This window comes from Populus alba, chromosome 19 (assembly GCF_005239225.2).
Source record: "Populus alba chromosome 19, ASM523922v2, whole genome shotgun sequence".
Lineage (NCBI taxonomy): Eukaryota > Viridiplantae > Streptophyta > Magnoliopsida > Malpighiales > Salicaceae > Populus > Populus alba.
In genome coordinates, this window is record NC_133302.1 from 2,342,656 (window position 1) to 2,366,838 (window position 24,183).

The 24,183-nt window shown below is 30.0% G+C and overlaps 2 protein-coding genes and 1 long non-coding RNA gene across 25 annotated transcripts in view; 2 read left to right on the plus strand and 1 right to left on the minus strand.

Moving 5' to 3' along the window:
• Positions 1-3,762: 3,762 nt before the first annotated feature.
• Positions 3,763-9,544, minus strand: LOC118051956 (uncharacterized). Its single transcript, XM_035062752.2, has 11 exons — positions 9,370-9,544; positions 8,464-8,644; positions 7,865-8,037; positions 6,488-6,909; positions 6,342-6,411; positions 5,730-6,076; positions 5,108-5,556; positions 4,828-4,993; positions 4,553-4,714; positions 4,386-4,474; positions 3,763-4,282 (listed from the first exon to the last, which is right to left on the minus strand). Exons 2-11 carry the CDS (start codon positions 8,574-8,576, stop codon positions 4,132-4,134), a joined length of 2,142 nt encoding a protein of 713 aa, XP_034918643.1. The 5' UTR covers positions 8,577-8,644; positions 9,370-9,544; the 3' UTR covers positions 3,763-4,131.
• Positions 9,545-15,821: 6,277 nt separating this feature from the next.
• Positions 15,822-17,844, plus strand: LOC118051958 (uncharacterized). The gene is made up of 3 exons (XR_004688118.1): positions 15,822-16,038; positions 16,174-16,361; positions 17,463-17,844. It is a non-coding gene; the product is annotated as an uncharacterized lncRNA (long non-coding RNA).
• Positions 17,845-19,518: 1,674 nt separating this feature from the next.
• The window catches only part of LOC118051957 (probable disease resistance protein At4g27220), a 35,300-nt gene continuing 30,635 nt past the window's right edge, over positions 19,519-24,183 (plus strand). For 20 of the 23 annotated variants that reach the window (XM_073406494.1, XM_073406498.1, XM_073406496.1 and 17 more), the window contains exons 1-2: positions 19,816-20,001; positions 21,142-21,415. The gene's annotated coding sequence lies outside the window, so the exon portion shown is untranslated. The other 3 variants (XM_073406497.1, XM_073406495.1, XM_073406499.1) reach the window with 3 other exon arrangements.

Sequence of the window (24,183 nt, forward strand, 5' to 3'; positions counted from 1 at the left end):
TACAAATCTAATAAAATTCCATATTAGTCCTGATATGTGATTTTAGTTTTTCATATTGGTTTGATGAATAATTGAGGGTTATTTGATGAACTATTATCAAGTTTTATAATTTATTTATTTATAAAATTAAATTTCAGGAAAACCATTTAATTTTTAGGTTTTTGATAAAAATAAATAGTTTGGTTCATAAATATATAGGGTTATAAGTTAAATCCTTGATTTCTTTTTTAAAAGGCTATATGTTTGCATTGCAAATATATATCAGGTCGTCTATAACTCAGAAAGACATCATATGTCCATGCACAGCTAGAAGAAGATGAATGAGACTCTAAAGGCATGGAAGCCATAGAAAGATACAGAGATCAGCAATCTATGCTTCAAGTTGGAAAGGGTAAACATACTTTCAACTTTTTTATTTTTCTCTTGGAAAAGGGATCTGCTTTCTCATTTAAGAGTCAGTCAATGCAATGCATGAAGCAATAGTTACAATTACTATGCATGTATCTTTCATAGTGGTTTTCAGTCAATTAAGGGCTAAAATAATGAAATTACATTTTTTTTTTCCCTTTATGTAGAGGAAAGAACATGGAAATTGCTGTTGTGATGATATTCATTTAACGAAATTGTTCACTAATTTAATTAAATTAGCAGCTCCAGTCTGTTTCAACTCGAGAGGTAAGACTTGGAATGTTAGTATTCTGAGTTAATTTCAACTCCTGTTCGGATCATTATCACTCGCTTCATTTGGGGCTTGGTTCGGAACTATTATATTATAAAAAGAATTATTAATTATTTTTATAAATATTATAACAAACTAGGGAAGGTGACAGGTAAATAAGGAATCAAATTTAGCAGTAGTGGAGGTTTCTACTGGTAATACTATAAAGTTAGAAAAATACAAAGACGCAGTAAAGTAAGACTAATTAAGTCAGTCATCCATGGAAGTGGCATAAAGCTTGAGAGGTGATTTCCAGGAAGCAATGATAATTGAAATCGCTACCCTGTTCTACTAGGCGTTTTTGGTGTAGGTGAGAGTGTATAAAAAAGAGGTACAATAATTAATTAGTTGCTTAATTAATTGCACAAAGTAAACATTTTTTTTATGCTACTGCGGGGATTTTATGGAATATTTAAGGCATCGTTTGTCACCGTTGTTCAACTGCTTTTTTTTAAAAAAATATATATATATATTAAAAAAATTAATTTTAAAAAAATTAAAACTTCAATAATAAAATAATTCGATGCAGTACTCCGAATTTGTCACCCACGCCACTCAAGGACATGCAGTGGGGACGTACGTAAGGCAACTGGGGTTGGTGCAGTCTGCCATGGATGCACTCATAGGCAGAGGCATGGCAAAGACTGGATGGGTTTTAACTCGGTTCAAGATTTTATTAATATTTTTTAATTAGTTTTATGTAAAATAAATTTATAATTTATAATTAAGTTATTAAAAAATTCTAAAAATTGATGTGGAGTTTTCTAATATAATGTTTTAACTTGAGTTAAAATTTCATAATTTTTGAAGAAATTTTAAAATTTGATGAAAAAATAACAATTTGACTAATTTTATGTTATTGGACGTAATTTTCAATCCGATCATCATATTGAGCTGAAATTTTACGAGAGATCTTAAAATATATTGAATAAAATTTGGTTAAAATTTTAGGATGAACAGAGCTTGGTAGTGCTAACAAAAAAAAAAACCGTCAAATAAAAGCAAAATGACTCATTAAGAGTAAAATGATTATTTGCCATTAAAAAATAAAACAAACCGGCTCCTCCTTCCTTCTATATGTTACCGACTGAGCAGAAGCAGAATATGAAAAGAAAGAAAAGAAAAGACGAGAGAGAAATAGAAAAAAAATAAGGGAAAAACATAAAAATAATCCAAAGAAAAAATAAAAAAAGTGAGAGAATAACCTTGTAAACTTACAAAGTCCAACTTATAAAACACTAATCTATAGAAGAATCAAGTGAAGAAATGAGGAATTGAAAGAGGAAAAAATTTAATTACTTTGTTTTCTAGTTGACATGGGATTATTATTTTCTCTCAGTTAAGGAGTTGTTACAATATCGATTCGAATTTGATTATAGATAAGTTATATTCCACAAAATATTAAAGGATATAACTTCAATAGTTAGTTTATTTTTATTTTTGTTTTAATTTTATGTACTTTCAAATTGTTTTTTTAATAAGGAACTCTTTCCTAACTTAATTAGGAATCTTTCTTCTTCTTCTTCTTCTGCCTTGATAAATATAGGGAAGGTGACACGAAAATAAGGTATCAAATTTAGCGGCAGTGGAGGTTTCCACTGGTAATACTATAAAGTTAGAAAAATACAAAGACGCAGTAAAGTAAGACTAAGTCATCCATGGAAGTGATGGCATAAAGCTTGAGAGGTGATTTCCAGGAAGCGATGATAATTGAAATTGCTTCCCATTTCTTCTGCGAGTGCAAAAAGGGTTTCAATAATTAATTTGTTGCAATAGTTCTTTCCAGAAGCTTCGTGGAAAATTAATTTTACTAATTAAGTACACTTTTTTTTTTCTTTTATGTTATTAATTGGGGAATTTTATGGAACATTTGGTATGCAAAAGTTAAAAAGGCAGGTTAATTACACTTTGTAGTCTGATTAATTAATTGAATCCCCCTACTATTAATTTAATTAACTAACAAAATCAATTATTTTATTTTTCATTTACAATTAATACCTTTCTATATATCCATGAGAACATTCTCCTGCGTGAACATGACTTCTTATCCCCCCCCCCCTCAAATTACCCAGTTAATTCAAATTTTAATTCAAAATTTATAGAATATTACAAAATTTTAATTCAAATTTTATTTATTCATTAGCGTAACAGTTATGAATATTATATTTTTTGGATTACGTAATATTTAAAAATGTTATAATTAAAAATATTCATAAACAAATATTCACTGACATCAGAATAATTTAAAATCATAAAAATAGAATAAAAATAAATTTTTAGTAATTTAAAGCAAAACAGTAATATAATCTATTTTAAATAGAATATTTATAAGATAATAATATATATTTTTTTACATAATTAATTTTATATCATAGAATTTATATTACCTAATTAGAATATTAATGAGAACTCCGAAAACTACACCTTTTTCGTCTAAGAACTAGAGGCTAGAAATCTCCTGCTAAACATTTATTTTCTTTCACAATTTGAAAACAAACCAAAATTTAGTCAACGTCAACTCGTATCACGAATGGAGGGTCATGATTGGAAGCATAATGCGTAGTAAAATTGATTTCTTAATAAACAAAGACAAAGAAGATCAAGAAACAGGATCATGTACGGAAGAAATAGACAAAGAAAAATACCAAATCATATCTTAAAAGAAGTGGTTCGTCTTTTGAGACTGTGATCGTAATTAATTTTAAAGTATATTTTATATTTGAATATATTAAAATAATATTTTTTTTTAACTTTTTAAAATAAATTTTAATATCAGCTTATTATATGAAAGTAATAAAAAGATATTAATTTAAAATTAAAAAATTTAATTTTTTAAAAAAATATTTTTAAATATAAAAACAAACAGGAAGCCAAGAGGTGATAATTGATATCGTTGCCTATTTTCTCCTGCGCTTTCGGTGCAGGTACAATAATTAACTAAACATGACTTCTGTCCATATTGACTAAACATGACTTATTATCCTTCAATTTGTAAGAGAAAAGGTGCTTAGGAAATAAATTTTAATTTTTTTAGTTAACAGTAATTCAGAAAGAGTGGTATTGATAAAATCAAAATAAATACCTAATGGTCTCACATGGCAACCATGCCATTTACAAAAATTGAGGCAAGTGCTAACACAAGATTGTCAAATGTTCGAGGGAATGGGCAAAGAAAAAACTCTTCCATCCCTGTTATCTTGAAGAACACTGCCCCTGTCCCAGTCGTAACTCCTACCTCGCTCATCACCCCCGGATTCCACAGCTTCCGACCAACAAAATAATGAATTGGCAATAACGTTGTAAAAATCTCCTAACTCTCACATATCCCAACATTCGAGCCTTAAAAAATCGGTATAGGTCCTCAGCTAAACTCGACCAGAGACTGAGACTTCAAATATAACTGTAAAACCAAGTTAGTCTTCTTTCCACTTGTTAACATAATTGAGGAAAACATTGGCAGGATTCTCTCTCGGTAGAGCCCGAACACGAGTAGATCTCCTCTGCACAGCCTCCTCCAATGCAATTCTGTTAGCCAAATCCTTTGATCTCTTCTGGAGTTCCATGCTGGTAAAAGGATTTGTACAAGATATGTTAAAAAGAAGTTGCATGGCTGTCTTGATTGCAAGGAAACGGAAATAATTTCATATACATACGAACAATCACTCACCATATTCTGCTGTAGAATTTCTCCACCTGTTTTCGAAGAGCCTTCTCTCTCTCACCCTTGGGGTTCAATGAGCCCATCAATAAATCAATCTGTTCAACAGAGCTATGAGTGATTGGAGAAAGGAAATAAAATAAGTGGATAGATAACAATTATTCAGTGCCCGCTACCTCTTCCTTGCAACAATAATAGCCCCATAGCTTGGAATCAGAACTCTCAACGAACATCCTCCCATCACGCTTGAACCACCAATACCTGTTATAATCTCGGTCTTTACCCAGAGGGTTGGTGTGCAGGATCCGTTTCTCTATCTCACGTTCAAAATATTCTCTCTACATCAAAAAAAAAAAAAAAAAAATGAAAAATGAGTAAAGCAACAAGAGCAAGCATATAAACACATGTAGGTGCGCTATTGGGAGAGCAAGATCAGTAGAAGGTAAATAACCCTTTGCTCTTTGCTGCTCCGTTTTGCTGCAGTATTTTTTTCATCCCTCAAAAGTATCAATGCTTCCCTTTTGGTTAAATCTATCACATTCTCTGCATGGCCTTCCACATTCATATTCTTCTTCTTGCCTGTTTTCTTTGATTCAATGTCTGAACGGCTACTCTCACTGTCCAAATTGCAATGAGCTTCAAATCAGGCAAGTTTACTATTATTCTCTAGTCCATATTCCTCTGTAAGTGTGTGTGAACTTGTGCACTGACATACAATAAAAAAATGAAACCTTCTTTTTGATGGATTGTTTGGTCTGGCTGAGAAGATCTCTCCCTTCTTTTTTGCGATCTGCCCATTCTGGCCGATGTGATTCCCATTTGCCAACACAGGTTGATTTTTTCCTATGATATCAGCACCATGCCCATTCATTACTCCATTAGCAACAGATTTGGCCTTCAACTGTTCCTTTTCTCTTTTTTTCCTGCCCTCCTCCAGTGCTTCCCCCCTCTTCGTTGCTAAGAGTACCTGCCGCTCTTCAACATATTCAGCCAACTTCTCCCTCGCAATATCTGTTTCAAGGACTTCATTGACCAATTCTCTTAAGATTCCTAATTTGACTTGAGCATCTAAAAGGCCATAGTGCCCCCGCTTAATTGTTGTTATGTGAGTGGAAAAATCACCAACATTGATGATCTCTACAAAATCACACAGATATTCTGTCCAATTAGTTAATGTTATCTGTCAAAAAAGAAAACAAAAATCAGAAGTCATCAACAGTTACCACCATGAAGGAGTGATAAAGAGAAGCTCTGAATGAAGAGCAGCGAGAAACCTAACTTTGTATAAAATGTGAGAATCCACTTTTAACCATACTTAATTTCCATAATAGCAAGGGAAATTCAGCACTATACCTTCAATGATCGGATTCTTTTCTGAACAGCTGAAAAATATTCATCTTTGTCATGTTTTAATAACCGAAGTAGAGAAGAATGTGTTTCCACAATTAGATTCACATTACTGCCCTTATGGCAAATGGCATTTTCAAAATCTTCAAGAGAGAACGGCGACAGATGTAACAGCTTACAAAAGGAGGAGCAAAAATCCCAAGCCATTAGAAGATCCCCAACACAATCCATTGGAACTTTAAAGTCTCTTGAAGGCAAAGGGCGGGCTGTAAAAACTGGATCATCTATTCCGGGCTGCACCAAAAGATCATCGATTGGATACTTGATAGGCTCTTCCTTTTGTTGATTATCTTCTGCAAGTTTAAATACAGAAATAAAAGAAAACATCAAATGATGATTAATTAGATATGCATGACCTCAAGGGCCTTTTAATATCACGAACTCTGCTCAAGTTCCCAAACCCCAATAAAAGAGAAAGAAGTAAAATATGAACAATGCTTATAAAATCTCAGATTTATACAAAGAACTGACAAAGCATACTGTGAATATATAAAAGGCAGGCTAAATTTTAAAAAGAAAAAAAAAAAGAAATAGGTAGCTTCTATATTTCTAACCTACCTTTCCCGGTTGCCACAGCTTCCTCACCTTCCACTTTCTTCTTTTTAAGTTTTCCAGATTCTTCTACATCCTGGACATGATGCATACAAACCAACATGATATGCGATGAACTCTAAAGACCAAGAAAATTTTAACAGTATATTTACCGTGGCATCTTTCTTTCTTTTATTATAGACTATTCCATCTTGGATGAAAACTTTGCCCTTTAAATCCTGTGGTGGATCCCTTGAGATTCGATATTTTTCTGCCAGTTTGTCATGAAGCACCCAAGGAAAACTTCGGTATGTAGATTTCCGAATAAAAGGCTTCAAACTGTTCCTACTGAAAGGAGATTTCTTCCATATCAGATCATTTCGGTTCACTATTGCAGTTTCTGTTACTTTCTTATTCCTATCAAGCCATGCTACCTCATATTTAGTTTTAGCAGTACCCTCCCCCAGAACCTTTAATATCTTGCAAGGGCAGAGATCACTTTTCTCTCTCTTTCCATGTAATTCAGCTCCTATAAACAAAGTTTCCTGCAACTTTGCTGCTACCTTGTCTGCAAGATCTTTCAATGAAAGCATACCTGAAATACCAATGGGCTGTAAATACAAAAACATAGAATCTGTGGATAAAAGGAGTAAAAGCCAAACAGGCATTTCAAGACATACAAAGCCAATGTTTGGGTTTACAACAAAAAAGAAGCACACATGCCACTTTTTGATTTTCTCTTACAGGCAATTCAGATCTTATCCAAAAAAAAATTATGTTTCAAATTTATTTTATAGCATCAGTGCATTGGAAAGTCTCAACCAGCTTCTAATTGAAAGTAACAATAACCAGGATAGTTATAACTGAACTTTTAGAGAGAAGCACAGTTTATGCATTGAACCTTAAATAATAGTACATGAAATGTTGGCATTGTGGAAAATTGATTCACATAAGAAAAAATTATAGATCATGTTACTGATATGTCATCCAATTTGGTCCACATTCTTTTGGAAAGGTTTTCAAGTTTGAACCAAGCAAACTAACAGACTAGAGCTTTGATTATTATGGATTATGGTACACCAAATGCAATTTTCAGATTTTCCCAAGGGTGTAACACTAGCCTCTGCAGGACTAGACCATATGAAAGTGATGTGGCAGCTACACAATAAGCACATGAAAACTGCAAATATGATTCTAAACATTGTTGAACAAAAAATTGTACAAATGCAAATCATCGTTCTGTTTTTTTTCCTTCTTTTTTTTTTGTAAATGAATATCAGCTGATGTATATCAAAATAAACCCATGTCTCCTTATGTCAAACCTTTATAACCATTTCCACACAGAAATCAAGAAGCATAACTGACCAAGGTATCATGTGCCAAATATTTGATATAAGGCATTGAAGGGCGCAAAAGAAATCCACATTGTAAAAGCATCAGCAAAGTGATCAATAACCATACAGCAGAGATGAAGGACGAGGAGGGAAAAGAACAGATCAATAAATAAAATAATAGTATTCATATTAATACAGCAGAGAGTTAGTTCTTACTAAATTGAATGGTGTGAAGTGCCATGGCCATGAGCTCTTCGGGTATCTCTGGAACCTTCTTAGTTGCATGTTTTTCAGACACCAATGCCTCTTCATAAGTCAAGTTACCTTTCCCGCTAACTTTACATGTCCAAATTCTCTGGCGATACAAGTTTATCCGGTTCAAATATATTCTAATTCAAACTAAGGAAAAAAACAACTCACAATCCATCTTAATTAATCATCCATCATGCAAGAAGCCAATACCTAGAATCCCAACAAAGTTTTGCCTGCTTCAGTTAGAATGAATACAAAATGTGTAAAACGATTTAGCATGTCCAAATATAATTCATATTTCATACAGCCTTAAGAATTCAAACTAGGAAAACCCGTAACCTAGGAATATCTCTTTTGACCTTTTATCCAGTTCATCTACACCCTAATCCAAACCAAGGAAAACCTAGTAATACCCCATGTGGCAGCAGAAAGAAAAGGGGACCTCCACCAAACAGAGTTTTCTAGGGTCTATTAGAAACTATACGGATTAAAAACTAACTCATCATGCAAATCCAATAAAACATTCTATACAATTACTTTCAATAATTTTTAAAGAAGGATACTGATAATCTCGGAATATCTCTTTTGTGAATCGAACTTGGTATACAAGCTCATTAGGATCCAAGTCCTTAGGCGGTTCCAACAAGGGAAACGCCTTCTTCTTTAATAATGGCATTGTTGGAACCCACCCAGATCAGAAACCACAAAATCTCGCAAATGTCCCCAAAGTCAAAAATTTTGTAACTGCACAAAAATACACCATGAGCAAACACCTAAGCAATAACACAAAATAATTTCAAATTACGGCACCACTCAAAGATTATCAACTAAAATTCATTCTTTAGATCACATTTTTATTTCCTTCATTCCAACTTACAAACAAATGAAAAGCCAGATCAAATAACATCAAAATATAACAAAAGTTCACATCTTTTTCACACATTCCCCCAAAGAAACCTCCTTTCATGTCCAAGTTCAACAAAATTATCCTAAACAATCTGTTTTTTTTTCCCATGGAAACCCTAGAAACAAAAGGGCACAACAAGTCACTCAATTCAAAAAATTTATGCATAACAAAAAAATGAAAAAGTGTCACATTGATCCAAATCATTACAGTCAAGCTTGTTTTACAATAAATAGAAACAACCCACTAACCTGAAAAAAAAAAAAAAAAAAAAACCCTAGAATTTAAGCACCTTCACTTTGACTACTCAAAAACCTTTTTTTAGAGAACCCATTTGCCAATATTCATCATAAAAACAATGAAAATATATTTTTTTTTTGTTTTCTTCACTGCCCCACAACAAAACAAGAAAACCCCATTTTCCATAACTAAAAAAATTGTGAAAAAAAAAACATTAAGACTAAACCAAAATCAGGTTCCCGCCATAACCGAAATTTTGAGCAAAATAAGTCAAGAACTAGAACAAAAGGAGAAAAAAGCAGAGTAAAACAGAGAAATAGCTTACAGAGAGGCCTAGATTTGAGGAATGTAAATCGAGAAAGAGAGGGAGAGGTGGTGGTGGTGGTTCTTGACTACGTTTCTTGGGTATTTATTGTTTCTTCGAAGGGACCGAAAGAGAGAAGAAACTTGGCACGTTTTTGTGTTTTCCGAATGTTGCAAACGTTGTCTCTACTCTCTAATCCCAGCTTGATGGGAACCCAAGACTGTAATTTAAAAGATATTATTTATTTATGAAAAATTAGTTTAATCACCTATAGCTGGGTTTGTCGGAACCCAAAATAATTAGGTATAAATTTTTTATTATTCAGATTAAATGTCTCATCAACTTTTAAGTATTCATTAAATATTTAAATATAGATATTCATTAAGAATATAGAATTTAAACCTGAATCAAATGTACAAACACTAAAATTTATTATTTAGTATATAAATAGTTTAATATATATGTAATTTTTAATTTTTTTAATTATTTATTTATTTAAGATCTAGTCCAATATTTATGATTATCTCATAATCAATTTTTACTTTTAAATTTTATTCTAACCCGATCGGGCCAAAACTTTTCCTACTCATTTTAGCTATTTAGAATGATAACTATCAAAGCTAAGTTGAAACTGCCTTCCTTAATTTTAATATTTTTTTTTTTATTTTTAATATTATCCTGAAGCTTATTAGAATTTTCATTACATTAAAAGTGAAAAGATAACATTGTTATCAAATAAAAACTCATGTATAATGGGCTATGTCAAAAGTCAACAGACATTTCGTAGTTCAGCTTAGACCCAATTTAGGTTAGGCCTACTCTCAAAGATCTCGGGCTTTGAATATATCATAATGGATATTGACAGCCCAGAAATTATGGTAAAATAAATATTAAAGATTTTATTTTCACCTATTTTAAATATTTATATAAATTGATGAATTGGTATACGCTCTTATTTTTCTTCTCCAAATCAGGATTTTTTTTCTTTCTAAATGAATGTTCATTTTAACACCTAACAAGTGAATGGATAGGGAACGATTTGTTCAAAACCAAAAACTCAGGCTACAATAAAGAATATATTCTAATTGATAAAATTAATTTAATATTAGTACCATTTTTAAATAGTTGACCCTTCTAAAAAAAAATTGTCGCAACCCACTAGTTATTTCTTCGCATGAATGGTTTGCTTTCTTGCATGCAAAGTCATAATTTATCCACGGAAATAAGAGTAAGTATATGTCTTGATATTGTGATATTTTATAGTTATGGTTTTAAAAATATATATATTTTTAGTTGTGATTTCAAGAAGTAGATTTTAAAAAAAATTTAATTAAAATTGTTGCGAAATATATTTTTACATCCAAATAAATAAAAAGTACATCTTCATAAATGAAAAACAAGTTATTTTAACTCTTCTAAAACCAAGATTTGAAATCAAAATATGTATAAATCACAATATAAAAAAAGCTGAAATTATTTAATAAATTTTTTTATTTTTTAATGATTGGATGAAAAATAGAAACTAACCCAACACCAAACAGTGTCTAAGTAACATCACTCATGACAAATCCAAACTTCATTTATGCATGGTTGTTGCATTACAATTCAGTTTGCAAGCATTCTACAATGGAGGAGTCCATTGTGAGTTCTGCTGGACATGGCTTTGGAGTCCATTAGAGCGTGTTTGGTAGTGTGGTAGCGGTTATTTTTCAAATAATTTTTTGTGCTGAAATGCATGCCAATGATGTTTTTTTATTTTTTAAAAATTATTTTTAACATTAGCACATCAAAACAATTCAGAAAGTATAAACTGCATTTAATTTTAATAAAAAAAAAAACTTTCAAATTTTTTAAAAACACAGGTTGAACTGCATTCCCAAACATTGTCTAAGTTATGATGACTAAGAATACTTTAATCTGTGTAATGTTATAGACATTCTTGCTCACATGAGACAACCATGCATGATATTTTCACTAACATAGCCATCAAACAGTTCGTTTCTAAGATAAATAAATAAATGCCTAATACAGAGCTAAAATAGCAGTCATTTGGAAGAAGTTAGCTCCTTTTCCTCTGTTTAGCAGACCTTTCAAAAAGTTACGGGAGGACCAAAGAACATGAAAGTTACCAAGAGAAAGTAGCAAATGGTTTCTAAATTAAGATTAGCCTTGGAAATGTCCGATGATTTTGCATTGCTGAGAGTCTGTTTGTTTTGGAGAGTTTTTAAGGTAATTATTTTTATTTGTGGTTTGAAAAAAATAAATTTTAAAAAAATATAATATTAAAATATGTGTTTGGTAAAAATTATTATTAAAATTTATGTAAAAAAAAACATATATAATTATGTTTAAAAATATGGTTGCGATTGCTTTTCAGAATGTTTTTTATTTGAAAATACATTAAAATAATATTTTTTTATTTTTTAAAAATTATTTTTGATATCAGCACATCAAAATAATTTGAAAACACCAAAAAATATTAATTTTAAAAAAAAAAAATTGTAGTTGCACAAAAATAAATAAGAAGAAATTCAATTAAAAATATATGTAAAAACTATTTTACAAAAAATTATGTTTCAAACTTAGTTTTTTAGTAAATCTTATAATATAAAACATAATTTAATTTATTACTAAATGCTTATTATATTTGTTTCATTACAAACATAAAAACCAGTAGAAAACAAACGCAGTCTGAATTGGCTCCTTTTAATACTTGTAGATGAAATCGCCCTTATCTTTTGGCACCTGTGATTGCTAATAGGGAGGAGGGCTGGGAATAATGGTCCCAGTAAAAAGCTATAGATGCGAGTTGCAGAGACTATTTGCTACGCGGTTTAATTATGTTTTAAAAAAAATATATAATTTTTAAATTAATATTTTAGTCTTTTTAAATTATTTTGATATATTAATGTTTAAAATAATTTTTTTTTTAAATATTATTTTGATATATTTTCAAATAAAAAACATTTTAAAAAGTAATTATTATTACAATATTAAACACTATGAGAGTGTAATAGAGGTTGTTTTTTAAAGTATTTTTTGTTTAAAAATATATTAAAATTATTTTAAAAAATTATTATAATATTAGCACATCAAAATAATACAAAAATATTAAAATAAAATATTAATTTGAAGCTAAAAAATATTTTAAAAATTTTAAAAACATAAATGGATAAAAATGTTAAATGGAGTCGGAGTCCTTAGCTCAACTACAAAAACTACTAAGCAGGCATCCTGGGCTTTGCTGAGGCTTAAATAACAAGCAAACAATTGCATTAAAAATATCAACAATGTTATTTTTTATTGTATACAATGAAATATTTGAAATGATAATTTAAAACTAGATTGGTATATTAAAATAAATTAATTGACAACTATAATTGTTAATAAATTAAAAAACAATAAATTGATGTCACTTGTTTGACCAAGTGGGCACACTAAAAAGTCTGTCTCACTCAAATAATAATCTGGGTTTTTTTTAAAAAAAACACCTTTATCATTATAATCTTATCTAGCCATAGTTTAAATATGAAAACAAAAAACTATCACAGAACTAAAAAGAATTGAGGGAGTAAAATGAAAAGAAAATGATAAACTATATCACCCTAAGTTAATATACAAAATATACAAAATATACAAAACATGTAATGGATACAACCATAATAAGTTATTCCAACTAATGATTTGTCCTCCTTTTATTCTCTTCCCGGTTGGACTTTTATTGGATCTTAATTGACCAGAAACCAAATTAATTCTAGATGCAAATAAAAGAGTTATAAAATAATTTAAACAAAAACTTTGAAAATAATTTAGAAAAAAATAAGGGACCGAAAAAGTCTAAATTTATAAACTAGAGCATTAAAGTATATTTTTTATGTCAATTTTAAAAACACAATCCATTTTCAGTGTCTTTTTTAAGTTACTCCTGTCTTTTAATTTTGTTCCTAGCCAATAAATTTAAAACAATTAGGAGTTAATTTTGCAATCAAATGATTCAATTGAAAAAAAAAAAAAGTTAAGAAAACAAAGTGAAAAATATAAAAAGGCGCCGCTCCAGTCTTGAAACCCGGCCCCGTGGGTCGACTCGGTGGCTGGACCGATCCGGGTTTATTAAAAAACCAGCCAGTACAATAACCCGGTAAAAACCGGTCAACCCGGACGGCCCAGGCGAACCCGGACAAGACACACACACCACACAACATGGCATTTATCACCCGCCGAAATCTCTTATTTTCCACCTCTTCCTCCATACAATGGAACACAAGCATCCACAGACTTCACTAAGCAGTTTCGGAGTCCAGTAAAAAAGTTGACACTCGTTTGTTCTTTACCATATCTATCAACCTCCTTAACTGCAGTAGTACTGATAAATCTTGCGCGGGTCTCTTTGGTAAGAGGTTTGCAGCTAGAATGAATAACATTAGCTTTGTAACTCCTCCATCTTTGGATATCCTTCAAGCTTACTATTATGGGGTTGCTGGAGGAATTTTCCTCGTAAGCCTCCTAATGAGTTCAATTACACTGCTGAGAATCTTCCACCCAACCTTTTGACACCAAGTTTTGGTACTGAGGTGAGGGTTTTGGAGTACAATGCAAGTGTTGAGATCATTCTTTAAGGGACAAATGTATTAGCTGCTGATAAACATCCCATCCATTTACATGGCTATAGCTTTTACGTGGTTGGATGGGGATCTGGGAATTTTGACCTAAGGATCCTTCAAGATATATAATCTTGTTGATCCACCTGAGAAGACTACAGTTGGAGTTCGAGTTCCTCGTAACGATCAGATTCAGAGCAGTTAATTTTCAGCGAATAATAAATAATTATTGTTTATTTTTAAAATTGACCCGAGTTAACTCATAAAATTTAAATCACCGGGTCAATCCCAGGTAGGTCTAATAACTATGCAATTGGTGTTGACCATAATACTTTCACTTTCTTCGCGTCGCGTTGCCCGAGAAAAAATACTCAAGAATTCATCCATGTGTAACTTTTGTTTTTTTATACTTTTCAAAAATACATTTATTTTATTTCTTAATACTTTTTATTATTTTAATATATTAATATCAAAAATAAAAAAATTATTCGAATTTATTTTTAAATAAAAAAATATTTTTTAAATATCAAACTGATATTTTCCTTCTCCAGATTTTGTGCAAAGTTTCCACAACAACTGGGTCCACGCGTTAACATAGGTCGAACAGGTACAGATCCCAAAGTCTTCCAAAGCTATTGTTGACCAATGTATTGAAAACACAAAAATAAAAAGATCAAACAGAGATTTTGCTTCAACTGCTCAATTTTGGAAACCATTCTTTGCAAAGACACAGTCAAGCATATTTGGGATTAATTATAGATTATATTTGAAAAAGAAATATCAAGTTACAATAAGGGCTAAGAGGCAGCAGTTTCAAACACTTCGTTCAGAGTTTGAAATGCTTAGAATGAAATCAGGAGAATTAATTATAGATTATTTTTCAAGAACGATGAAAATAGTTAATAAAATGTGAATCCAGGAAGATAAGACAGAGGACGTTCTCATTGTTGAGAAGATTTTCAATAACGATGGCAATCGTTAATTTTGTTGCGTGTGCTATAGAAAAAGCTAATGATGGATGAATCAGAGGTGAGAAAATCACTATACACCCAGTAGAGCATACAGAGATCGAGGTAGTCAATACTATTGATGCTGTTAAAAAAACAACAACCATAATTAGAGGCGAAAAAAACTTGAAAACTAATTAAACTGAAAAAATTGTAAAATAGATAATTGAAAAAATCAAACTATAAAAAAACTGATTAAATCAATTAAAATTTTAAAAAAATTAATTAGTTCGGTTTCGATTTTATAAACCTGAAACCATAAAAATGAATCGAACCGAACCCAAACTGAAAAAACCGAGCCAGATTGAAAAAAACCAAGTCAAACTGGAAAAAATTAAGTCAAACTAGAAAAAAAGCCAGCCAAACCGGAACCAATCGATTTGAAATGGTTTTATTCTAAAATAACCAAATCAAAACTAGTCAGTTTGAACTGGTTTCAGTTCAATTTTTTTTTAAGTTCAGTTTAATTTTTTTTTTAATAAAAATAAAACGAAAAATAATGACTCCTAAATAATCAGTCCTAACCCTAATACTTTAACTTCCATACGTCACTTCAATTCTTTTTTCAAAATATTAAAACCACGTCCGGAAAAAAATATTTTTGTTTTTATATATTTTTTAAAAATATATTTATTTTATTTCTTAATACTTTCTATTATTTTACTATATTAACAAAAAAACTAAAACATGTTGCGAAAATACTGTTCATTCAGACTCATGTAACTGTGGATTCAAGCAGTGTTTCTCACGATAGTTAAGTCGTGTTTTCAATTTCAATTTCTCTTCTTTTCTAACTTTTCGCTGGTTGTAGCGTGAACTTACAAGCAGAGTTTTTCTTTCTTCTTTTCAAGTCTAGAAACACGTATGGATAAACACCACAATTTTTCACCTTTTTTCCTTTCCCTCAAGGCAGAACAATTTTTGCATTTCTTTCTTCTCTTTTCTTATTATTATAAGTTGTTTTTTTTTCCATGGATCTACTTCTTTTGTTTGCGGTTCGCAAAGTTTTTAAGAGATGAGTTTTGATTTTTGTCTGCTTTTTTTATTTTCATTTGTTCATGTTGATGGGTTTTTCGATTCTCTGTGTAGGTTTTTTGCATCTACACACTCTTTCATGTTTTATCTTTCCATACTTTTCTTTTCTTTTTTGTTTGGTTTTGGTTGTTTATTTGTTTCTTACTTGGAGATACTGATTTGTTTCCCTTTTTACTTTGTTACAGGTTGCTTTGACCTTCGAAGCCATTGATTCACCTAGCCTTGAGTGGGGATCCAGGTTACGAAACCAAGGTGGTTGTGAGAATATGCCTTGCTGATGGTTTTGACATGTTCCTAACATTGTTGGTGATGGATGGTTCTTGCATGATAGATTAATTGTATGGGAATTCATTGGAACCCTTGTGATGTTCAGGTAATCAATTTTTAAGTGGTTTTCAAAACTTTTGGAAGAGGTTTTTATTTCAAAATGTCCCCCCTTGCTATAGACAAATGATTTTGAGGCTAATTATTATTGGATTTTTAATTTATTAAGAGGCTGGTTTCTAGAAGTGTTTTTTAATTTCTGGCTTTGGGAAAGTCAGTGATTAGGTGGGTAATTGGACGAGTCCGCGAGTTTAGGTTAGTTAGTTTGAATTGTTATGAGTTGTTTACGAAAGTTAATGCTAATTTAAAATATAGAACTTTGGAAGAAATTCTGAGCTTTTTATTGGGACTTGATATGTTAGAAATGCTTAGAAATTGGATAAATCACTAGCTGTTGTTTATGAAATTTTCTGGTGCTCTATGTAAAAAAAAAAAAAAGCCAGATTTGTCTCCATTCCATAATAGTGTTCAATGTGTTTGCTTTGTCTATCTTCATGCCAGATTTTAATGTTTAATTCAAAAATCATATGAAGTTGGTCATGGTCATATTCACTGTATATAGAACAATTTCTGATTTGATTGTGATGATTGGAGATGTTCCAGCGTATATCTTTAGGAAATAGTTTGAGAACTTATAAAATTAGATTGGGTTCAAAGTTGTTATAACATAGACAACATTTTAAGTTACAGTTGGTGGGGAAAGGAGATTGATTATGATCTGTATTGCACCTAAGAAAATGTCAGGAACTGTTGTTCCTACAATGAATAACAGAAACTGCAATGTTCTGGGCTAGCAGATTTCTTTCTTGTTACATTTTGCCCTCAGTGCTTCACTCTATTGGATCAGTTGGTCACCTTTAATAACTTACTGCATTGGGATACCAAACTTGCTGAAATGACATAAACCATGCTTTCAAACTCTGCTTTGATTTTTTCCAGTGGAGATGATTGCAAACAAAATCTGTGATTCATAGTGCACAAGGTTATCCAATCCTTTTTTTTTCTTTCTAAGAGTCATATTAAGAAAATGTGCAATTAAATGCACAATGCTTTATGCAGCATTTCACAACTAAGATTTGATGCTTCTATATATGCAATCCATTATATTTAAAACATGTTCATCCTATTTTTTTATTTTTGCAATGTATAGGTGTTGAAACCTGGCTGGAATCATTATCACCACTACATCAACAAGTTTGTCCTTTCCTCGCACCGTCTTTCTTTCTCTTCTTCTTCTTCTTGGCATAGGATTCGGTTCTTATAGATAAAGAGCATACATGAAACATGCCTTTCTTTCTCTTCTTCTTCTTCTTGGCATAGGATTCGGTTCTTATAGATAAAGAGCATACATGAAACATGCCTTCGGTATAAATACTAACAGATATGTATAAAGTCATGTTAGTCTCATGATGATGACAGACTTGGCTTGCGCAAAATTAACCACATGTTTTGAACTAAATTTTCATTTTGTTAGTTTTAAATGAGTACTTTAATTGTTTGCTACTTTGAATAGTCAGAATATTTTTTTTTTTCCTTGCTTGGTTAATAGCTATCAATGCATTCATAAAGCTAATTATCATGCTTTTTTTTTTTTCAATTCCATTTATTCTATACATCTATTTCCGAGATGTTTGTGTTAGCAGCTTCATCTACAAATATAAATTATGATCATCAACAAAGTTATTAGCTCATTCGAACCCAGCACCCCCAATATTTTACCACTAGAAATTATTGTTATTATTCATTTTTTCAACAGATTTTCCCGTGACTCATCCGATCAATTAAAAACATCTCCTTTACGTTCACATCACATCTATACATCATGATATATTTCTCATATTCTATTGGTTAAAGCTACCCATATATTAGAGGACCTTCTGACTTCTGACATAATTTCTCTATAGGAGGGCTGGCTATTACTCATAGAACTTCAAAATAAAAAATTTCCATTGTTATTAAGTTTTTTTACCTTTCATCGGTACACAACAATTGTTAAAAAAAAAAAAAAAACAATGAAAAAAAACAGTTTAATTATTCTTATCGATACAAATCAATGACCCATGTTATTCACGCATGTCCTTCTGTCATTGCATTTTATGCAAATATTATTTTATTTGTGGAAAATAAATATTCTTGGATACCCGCAGCAGAGCGCGGGTATGATGACTAGTTAATATATAAAAAAAATCATTCTAATATATTTCTTTCTCATATCCTTTGCACAGTTTCCACGAGAACTGGGTCCACACGTTAACAAACAATTGGGTCCGCGCGTTCACATCAACAGGTTACTGCTACCAAAGTCTTCCAAGTCAAGGGATATCAGCTGCTCTTCTTAAAAAATTAGGTAGAAACTAATTAATTAGTTGTTCAACCTTCGTTTTGCTGCCAGCGACTCAAAGAAAAGTTAATGTATATATAGATGTCAGGTCTCGCCCGGGTTTGACCGGGTTGCTCGGGTCACAGGTTGACCTACCGGATCGACTAGATTTGACCGGTTTTTTGTGTAAACCGGTTTTTAGCCTTACCCAAACTGGTCTAGCCATTGGGTTGACTGGTTCCCGGGTCGATCCGTCGGGCCGGTCCGGGTTTAATAATTGTGGTCAATACTATTGGTGCTTATAAAAAAAAAGACAACCATAATTAAATAATTAAAAAAGATTGATTAAATTAATTAAAATTTTTCAAAAATCAACTAGTTCGGTTTTGATTTTATAAGCCTGAAACCGAAAAAACGAACCGAACTGCACCCAAACTGAAAAAATCGAGCCAAATCGAAAAAAATCAAGCCAAACTGGAAAAAATCGAGTCAAACCGGAAAAAAAAAGCCAGCCAAACTAGAACTAGTCAGTTTAAACCGTTTTTTATTCTAAAATAACTGAACTAAACTGATCAGTTTGAACTGATTTTAATTCGATTATATTTTTTAAAAAAATTTAAGTTCGATTTTTTTTTTTAATAAAAATCAAACCCAACCTAAAATAATCATCCTAACCCTAATACTTTAACTTCCATACGTCATTTCAATTCTTTTTTCAAAATATTAAAACCACGTCCGGAAAAAAAATACTCTCTGTGTAACTTTTGTTTTTATTTACTTTTTAAAAATATATTTATTTTATTTCTTAATACTTTTTATTATTTTAATATATTAATATATATAAAAAATCATTCTAATATATTTCTTTCTCCAGATCCTTTGCACAGTTTCCACGAGAACTGCGTCCACACGTTAACAAACAATTGGGTCCACTCGTTCACATTATTGAGGTCGAACAGGTTACTGCTACCAAAGTCTTCCAAGTCAAGGGATATCCATTATTGCATTTGCTCGAACCGTTCTTCTCTCTGTGCTATTACTGTAACAATCTCTTCCACATTATACCATTCTCTGTTCCCAGTAAATTATTTCTTAAGACCATATACTCTTCTCTTGCCTGTGCTTTCTGCTCTTTTTTTCTGATTACTGCTCAGGGCAAGGCAGATCTTGAATCCAGGTTGGTGTTCCTGTTTTTCTCCTGCAACTATTGCTTGAATCTTTTTTAAGTAAGGGACAGGTTGTAGGATAACAATAACAAGGTGAATAATAATAGTTTTTTTTCTCTCAGATCCCTGTTCTTTGCTGGTTGCTTAAGCGAACCGGTAACCAGATACTTGAAGAACCTCATTTTTCTGCCAGAAACATTCAGGTAAACTATTTATCTTTTTGTTGCTTGATTCATTCAAGTAAAACAGGTTATTAAATTAGGATCGTAATTTTTGCATATTATTTAATTAAGTATTTTGATCTAGGAAGTCATGATCCACCAAAATTTATTGCCTACTAATTAGTAAAATTAATTAAAATTGCTATTAATTGTGACTAAATGATCTCGATAAAATAGTGAAGGAAAGAGCCTAATTAAAATAAGTATTTCATCATCTGTGGGAAAAAAATAAACGTAACCTTTTTTTTTTTTTTCTCCTCCTATAAACGCCAAGGACTTTGTATTTCAAGCTTTTCTTTTAAGGAAAACTATGTCATGATCCACCAAGTTTTTTTTTTTTCTTTCTGTCGTCTGTCTGTCTGTCTGTCTGTCTTAGTGGCAAGTTTTTCTTCTTTTATATATATATTGGAATAATTTTGAGAGCTTAAAATTTATATGAAGCCCAAAGGCGCTTCATCTTAATTATATTTCCATTACACTTATTAATAAATCATTTTCTTGTATTTATTCCTAACAATATTATAAAGATTATGAGGTATAAATATATAGAGAGAGAGACTCACGTAGTGACATGTAGACATAGATGAGGAGTTTATTCCTAACAATATAAAGATTATGCGTGCTTACAATTTTTAAGAAGCTTAAAATATGAAAAATACTTTTTTAAAACTGTATTTTTATCAATCATTATATTCTCCTTTAAATAAAGAAGCTTGAAATATGAAATATATTAGAATCTTAATCTCCTTTATTAATTATATTCTATACTTTAATTTCTAAAATGTATTTATAATAAAATTATATTTTATTAATCATTATATTTTAATTTTGTACAAATAATTCTTAATATATGAGATTCATTAAGTTTTTAATATGTTTGCTTACATATAAATTATAATTCTAATTCTAATTAAAATAAAATAAAAATAAATTGAATAAAATTATTTAATTTATTATCAATTTAATAAATAAATTAATTTATATTTAAATAGTAAACACGCAATTCAATATGTCATGACTATAATGGAAAATTGATAAACATTGACGGGTCCAAGCTTTAACATTTTTTTATTTTAATATATTAATATAAAAAAAATCATTCTTATATATTTCTTTCTGCAGATCCTTTGCAAAGTTTCCACAACAACTCTTCCAGACTATTGTTGACCATTGTACTGAAAACACAAAAAAGAAAAAATCAAACAGAGATTTTGCTTCCCCTTCATTATTGTTTTCTCCTGAACCGCTCTTCTCTCTGTGCTATTACTGTAACAATCTCTGTTCCCAGTAAATTATTTCTTAAAACCATATACTCTTCTCTTGCCCGTGCTTTCTGCTCTTTTTTTTCCGAATACTGCTCAGGCAAGGTAGCTCTTGGAGGACATCTTGAATCCAGGTAAAGTATTTTTACTTCATCTTCTTCCTCTTGTTGGTGCTCCTGTTTTTCACCTGCAACTATTGCTTGAATCTTTTAAAGTAAATGACAAGTTGTAGGATAACAATAACGAGGTGAATATTTGAATTTTTTACTCATAAGAAAATTTTTAATGTAAGATATTTAGATACACAAAGGCTTGCAATATGGGAAAAGATGGCGAATGAAGTCTAAGTCCTTTACATTAATTTCAAGATTTTATTAAAATAATATAAAAACACCCAAGGAGATCATGTGTGTGTATTTGGATAGATATTAAAATAAAATAGTTTAGATATTAAATAAATTACTAGAATTCATTGTTGATTTTTCCATAAAAATTTACGGATTGTATTTTAATTATATATATATATATTATTGATTATATTTATTAAAAATTATATTATGAATCACATAGAAAACGTAATTGAAACCCTTTTAATAAATCAAGTTTTAGAAATAGGAATGTTAAATTAGACTATGTATTGTGTACGAATATTGAGTTTTGAATATAAATAGGACTTTCTTAACATATATTTAATGAATGTCATTTTAGTATTTGAAACTTAAAAATAATTTTAGTATATTTTGAGATGAATTGTTGCTTTAAAGTTTTATGTACTAATTTTAACTTTAAGAATCCCAAATAATGTTTGCAAGCCATAGGTTTTTATGGTGAAAATTAAGATTATTTTTGTACAAAAAACTTAATGTTAAAGAGATAATTATGATGCTTTTATGTGTTCTTACGAGATTATAGGAAACATATATATATTTATATATAAAATATAGTGGAAACAATGTGGTAAAATGTTTATATAAATATTTTAAAAATTATTATAGGAAACATATATATTAAATATAAGTCAAGTTGTCATGCACATAACATAACTAATTATTGATTATCTAATAAACTAAAATTGTTCAGTGTTTTATTATGCACTGTATAGTACAGTCCACAATGAAATGCCGAGCTGTTTTATTTTTATTTTTATTTTTATTTTTTCTATTTTTATTTTTTTTAAGCCGTGCTGTCTTTTTTTTTTTGTTTTTTGAATGTCTTTTTTTTTTTTGTTTTCTATGCCTTTCATGGTTTTTTTTTTTTGCTTCTTTCTTTGTTTTTTTTTCTTTTAATAAATTTTTTTATTTAATTTAGTTTGTTAATGTTAATTTTTTTTTATTTAGTTATCAGAATTTCAGGACATTGATTCCTAGTTTAACATGTTAACTTGGTTTCACGAGTTAACTCGGATTTTTTTTGTTTTCTTTTTAATTAAATTTTTTCGTTTACTTTAGTTTGTTAATGTTAAATTTCTTTCTATTTAGTTATCAGACTTTCATGACACATATATCAGGTTTCATAGATTAACCTGGTTTCACGGTTAACCCATCCATTTTTTTTTTCTTTTAATAAAATTTTTTTTATTTAATTTAATTTGTTAATGTTAAATTTTTTTATTTAGTTATCAGACTTTCATGACATGGATCTCGAGTTTAACGGGTTAACCTGGTTTGACGAGTTAACCCAAGTTTTTTTTTTTCCTTTTTTTTCTTTTTAATTAATTTTTTTTTGTTTAGTTTAGTCTGTTAATGTTAAATTTCTTTCTATTTAGTTATCAGACTTTCAAAACACATATTCCAGGTTAAACTGGTTTCACAGGTTAACCCAGGTAATTCTGGGTTAACTCGTCAATATTTTTTCCTATTTAGTCATCAAACGTTCATGACGTGAATCCCAAGTTTGACGGGTTAACCTGGTTTGAAAGGTTAATCCAGTTACTCATATTTTTTTTCTTTTTCTTCATTACTCTTTTTCTTCGTGTTGGTTTTTTCTCTTTGTTTTTTTCTTTTTAATTAATCTATTTAATTATGACACTTTTATGACATGACCTTGCAGCCAGACCCACATCCAAGGCTCTTGAGTTTGGTATTGTAGCCAGACCACTTAAACTTGAGTCATGTAAGTTTAATATTATTGTTGATATTATAAATATTACTCTTAGGTTAAGCATTGTAGTTAGACCAAAGGCTTTTGGGTATATCTTTGTAGAAAGACCTAACACTCTTAGATCTTAGTTTTTTTTATATTTTTTATGCAAGAAAAAAATTTAACCTGTGGCGTATGTCTTTGTTTCTTTTTCTTTTTTCTTTTTAAGCATTTTATCGTGGATTGCACAGTGTAGTCCACAATGAAAAAGTTGATGCCTTTAGTTTTTTTTTTTGGCTTTTTTCTTTGTTTTTTAATGAATTTTTTTTTAATTTACTTTCTTAATATTAATTTTTTTCTATTTAATTATCAGATTTTTATGATACAGATTCTAGATTTCATAGGTTAACCTAGTTTGACGGGTTAACCCAATTAATTCAGATATAATGAATGTCAATTTAGCATTTGAAAGTTAAAAACAATTTTAGTATATTTTGAGATGAACTGTTGCTTTAAATCTTTATGTACTAATTTTAACTTTAAGAATAAAAAAAATGTTTGCAAGCCATAGGTTTTTATGGTGAAAATTAAGATTATTTCTGTACAAAAAAACTTAATGTTAAAGAGATAAATATGATGATTTTATGTGCTCTTACGAAATTATATGAAGCATATATATTAGATAACTAATCACCGATAATTTCAACAACGTGGGAAACATTATGCAAGTCCACAGTGTTTTTCCATTTTTTTTCTTGATATAACTATATAATAGTATATATAATAATTTATTACTAAATACACTAAAATATGTTTATTGAAA

Excerpts from the sequence above, each read along its gene's own strand:
- LOC118051956 (XM_035062752.2), bottom strand. The coding sequence starts at position 8,576 with ATGCCATTATTAAAGAAGAAGGCGTTTCCCTTGTTGGAACCGCCTAAG. Across the intron at positions 4,994-5,107 it reads AACAATCCATCAAAAAGAAG|TGAGAGTAGCCGTTCAGACA; the intron begins GTTTCATTTTTT and ends CAATTTGGACAG. Across the intron at positions 4,283-4,385 it reads AAATTCTACAGCAGAATATG|CATGGAACTCCAGAAGAGAT; the intron begins GTGAGTGATTGT and ends TCCTTTTACCAG.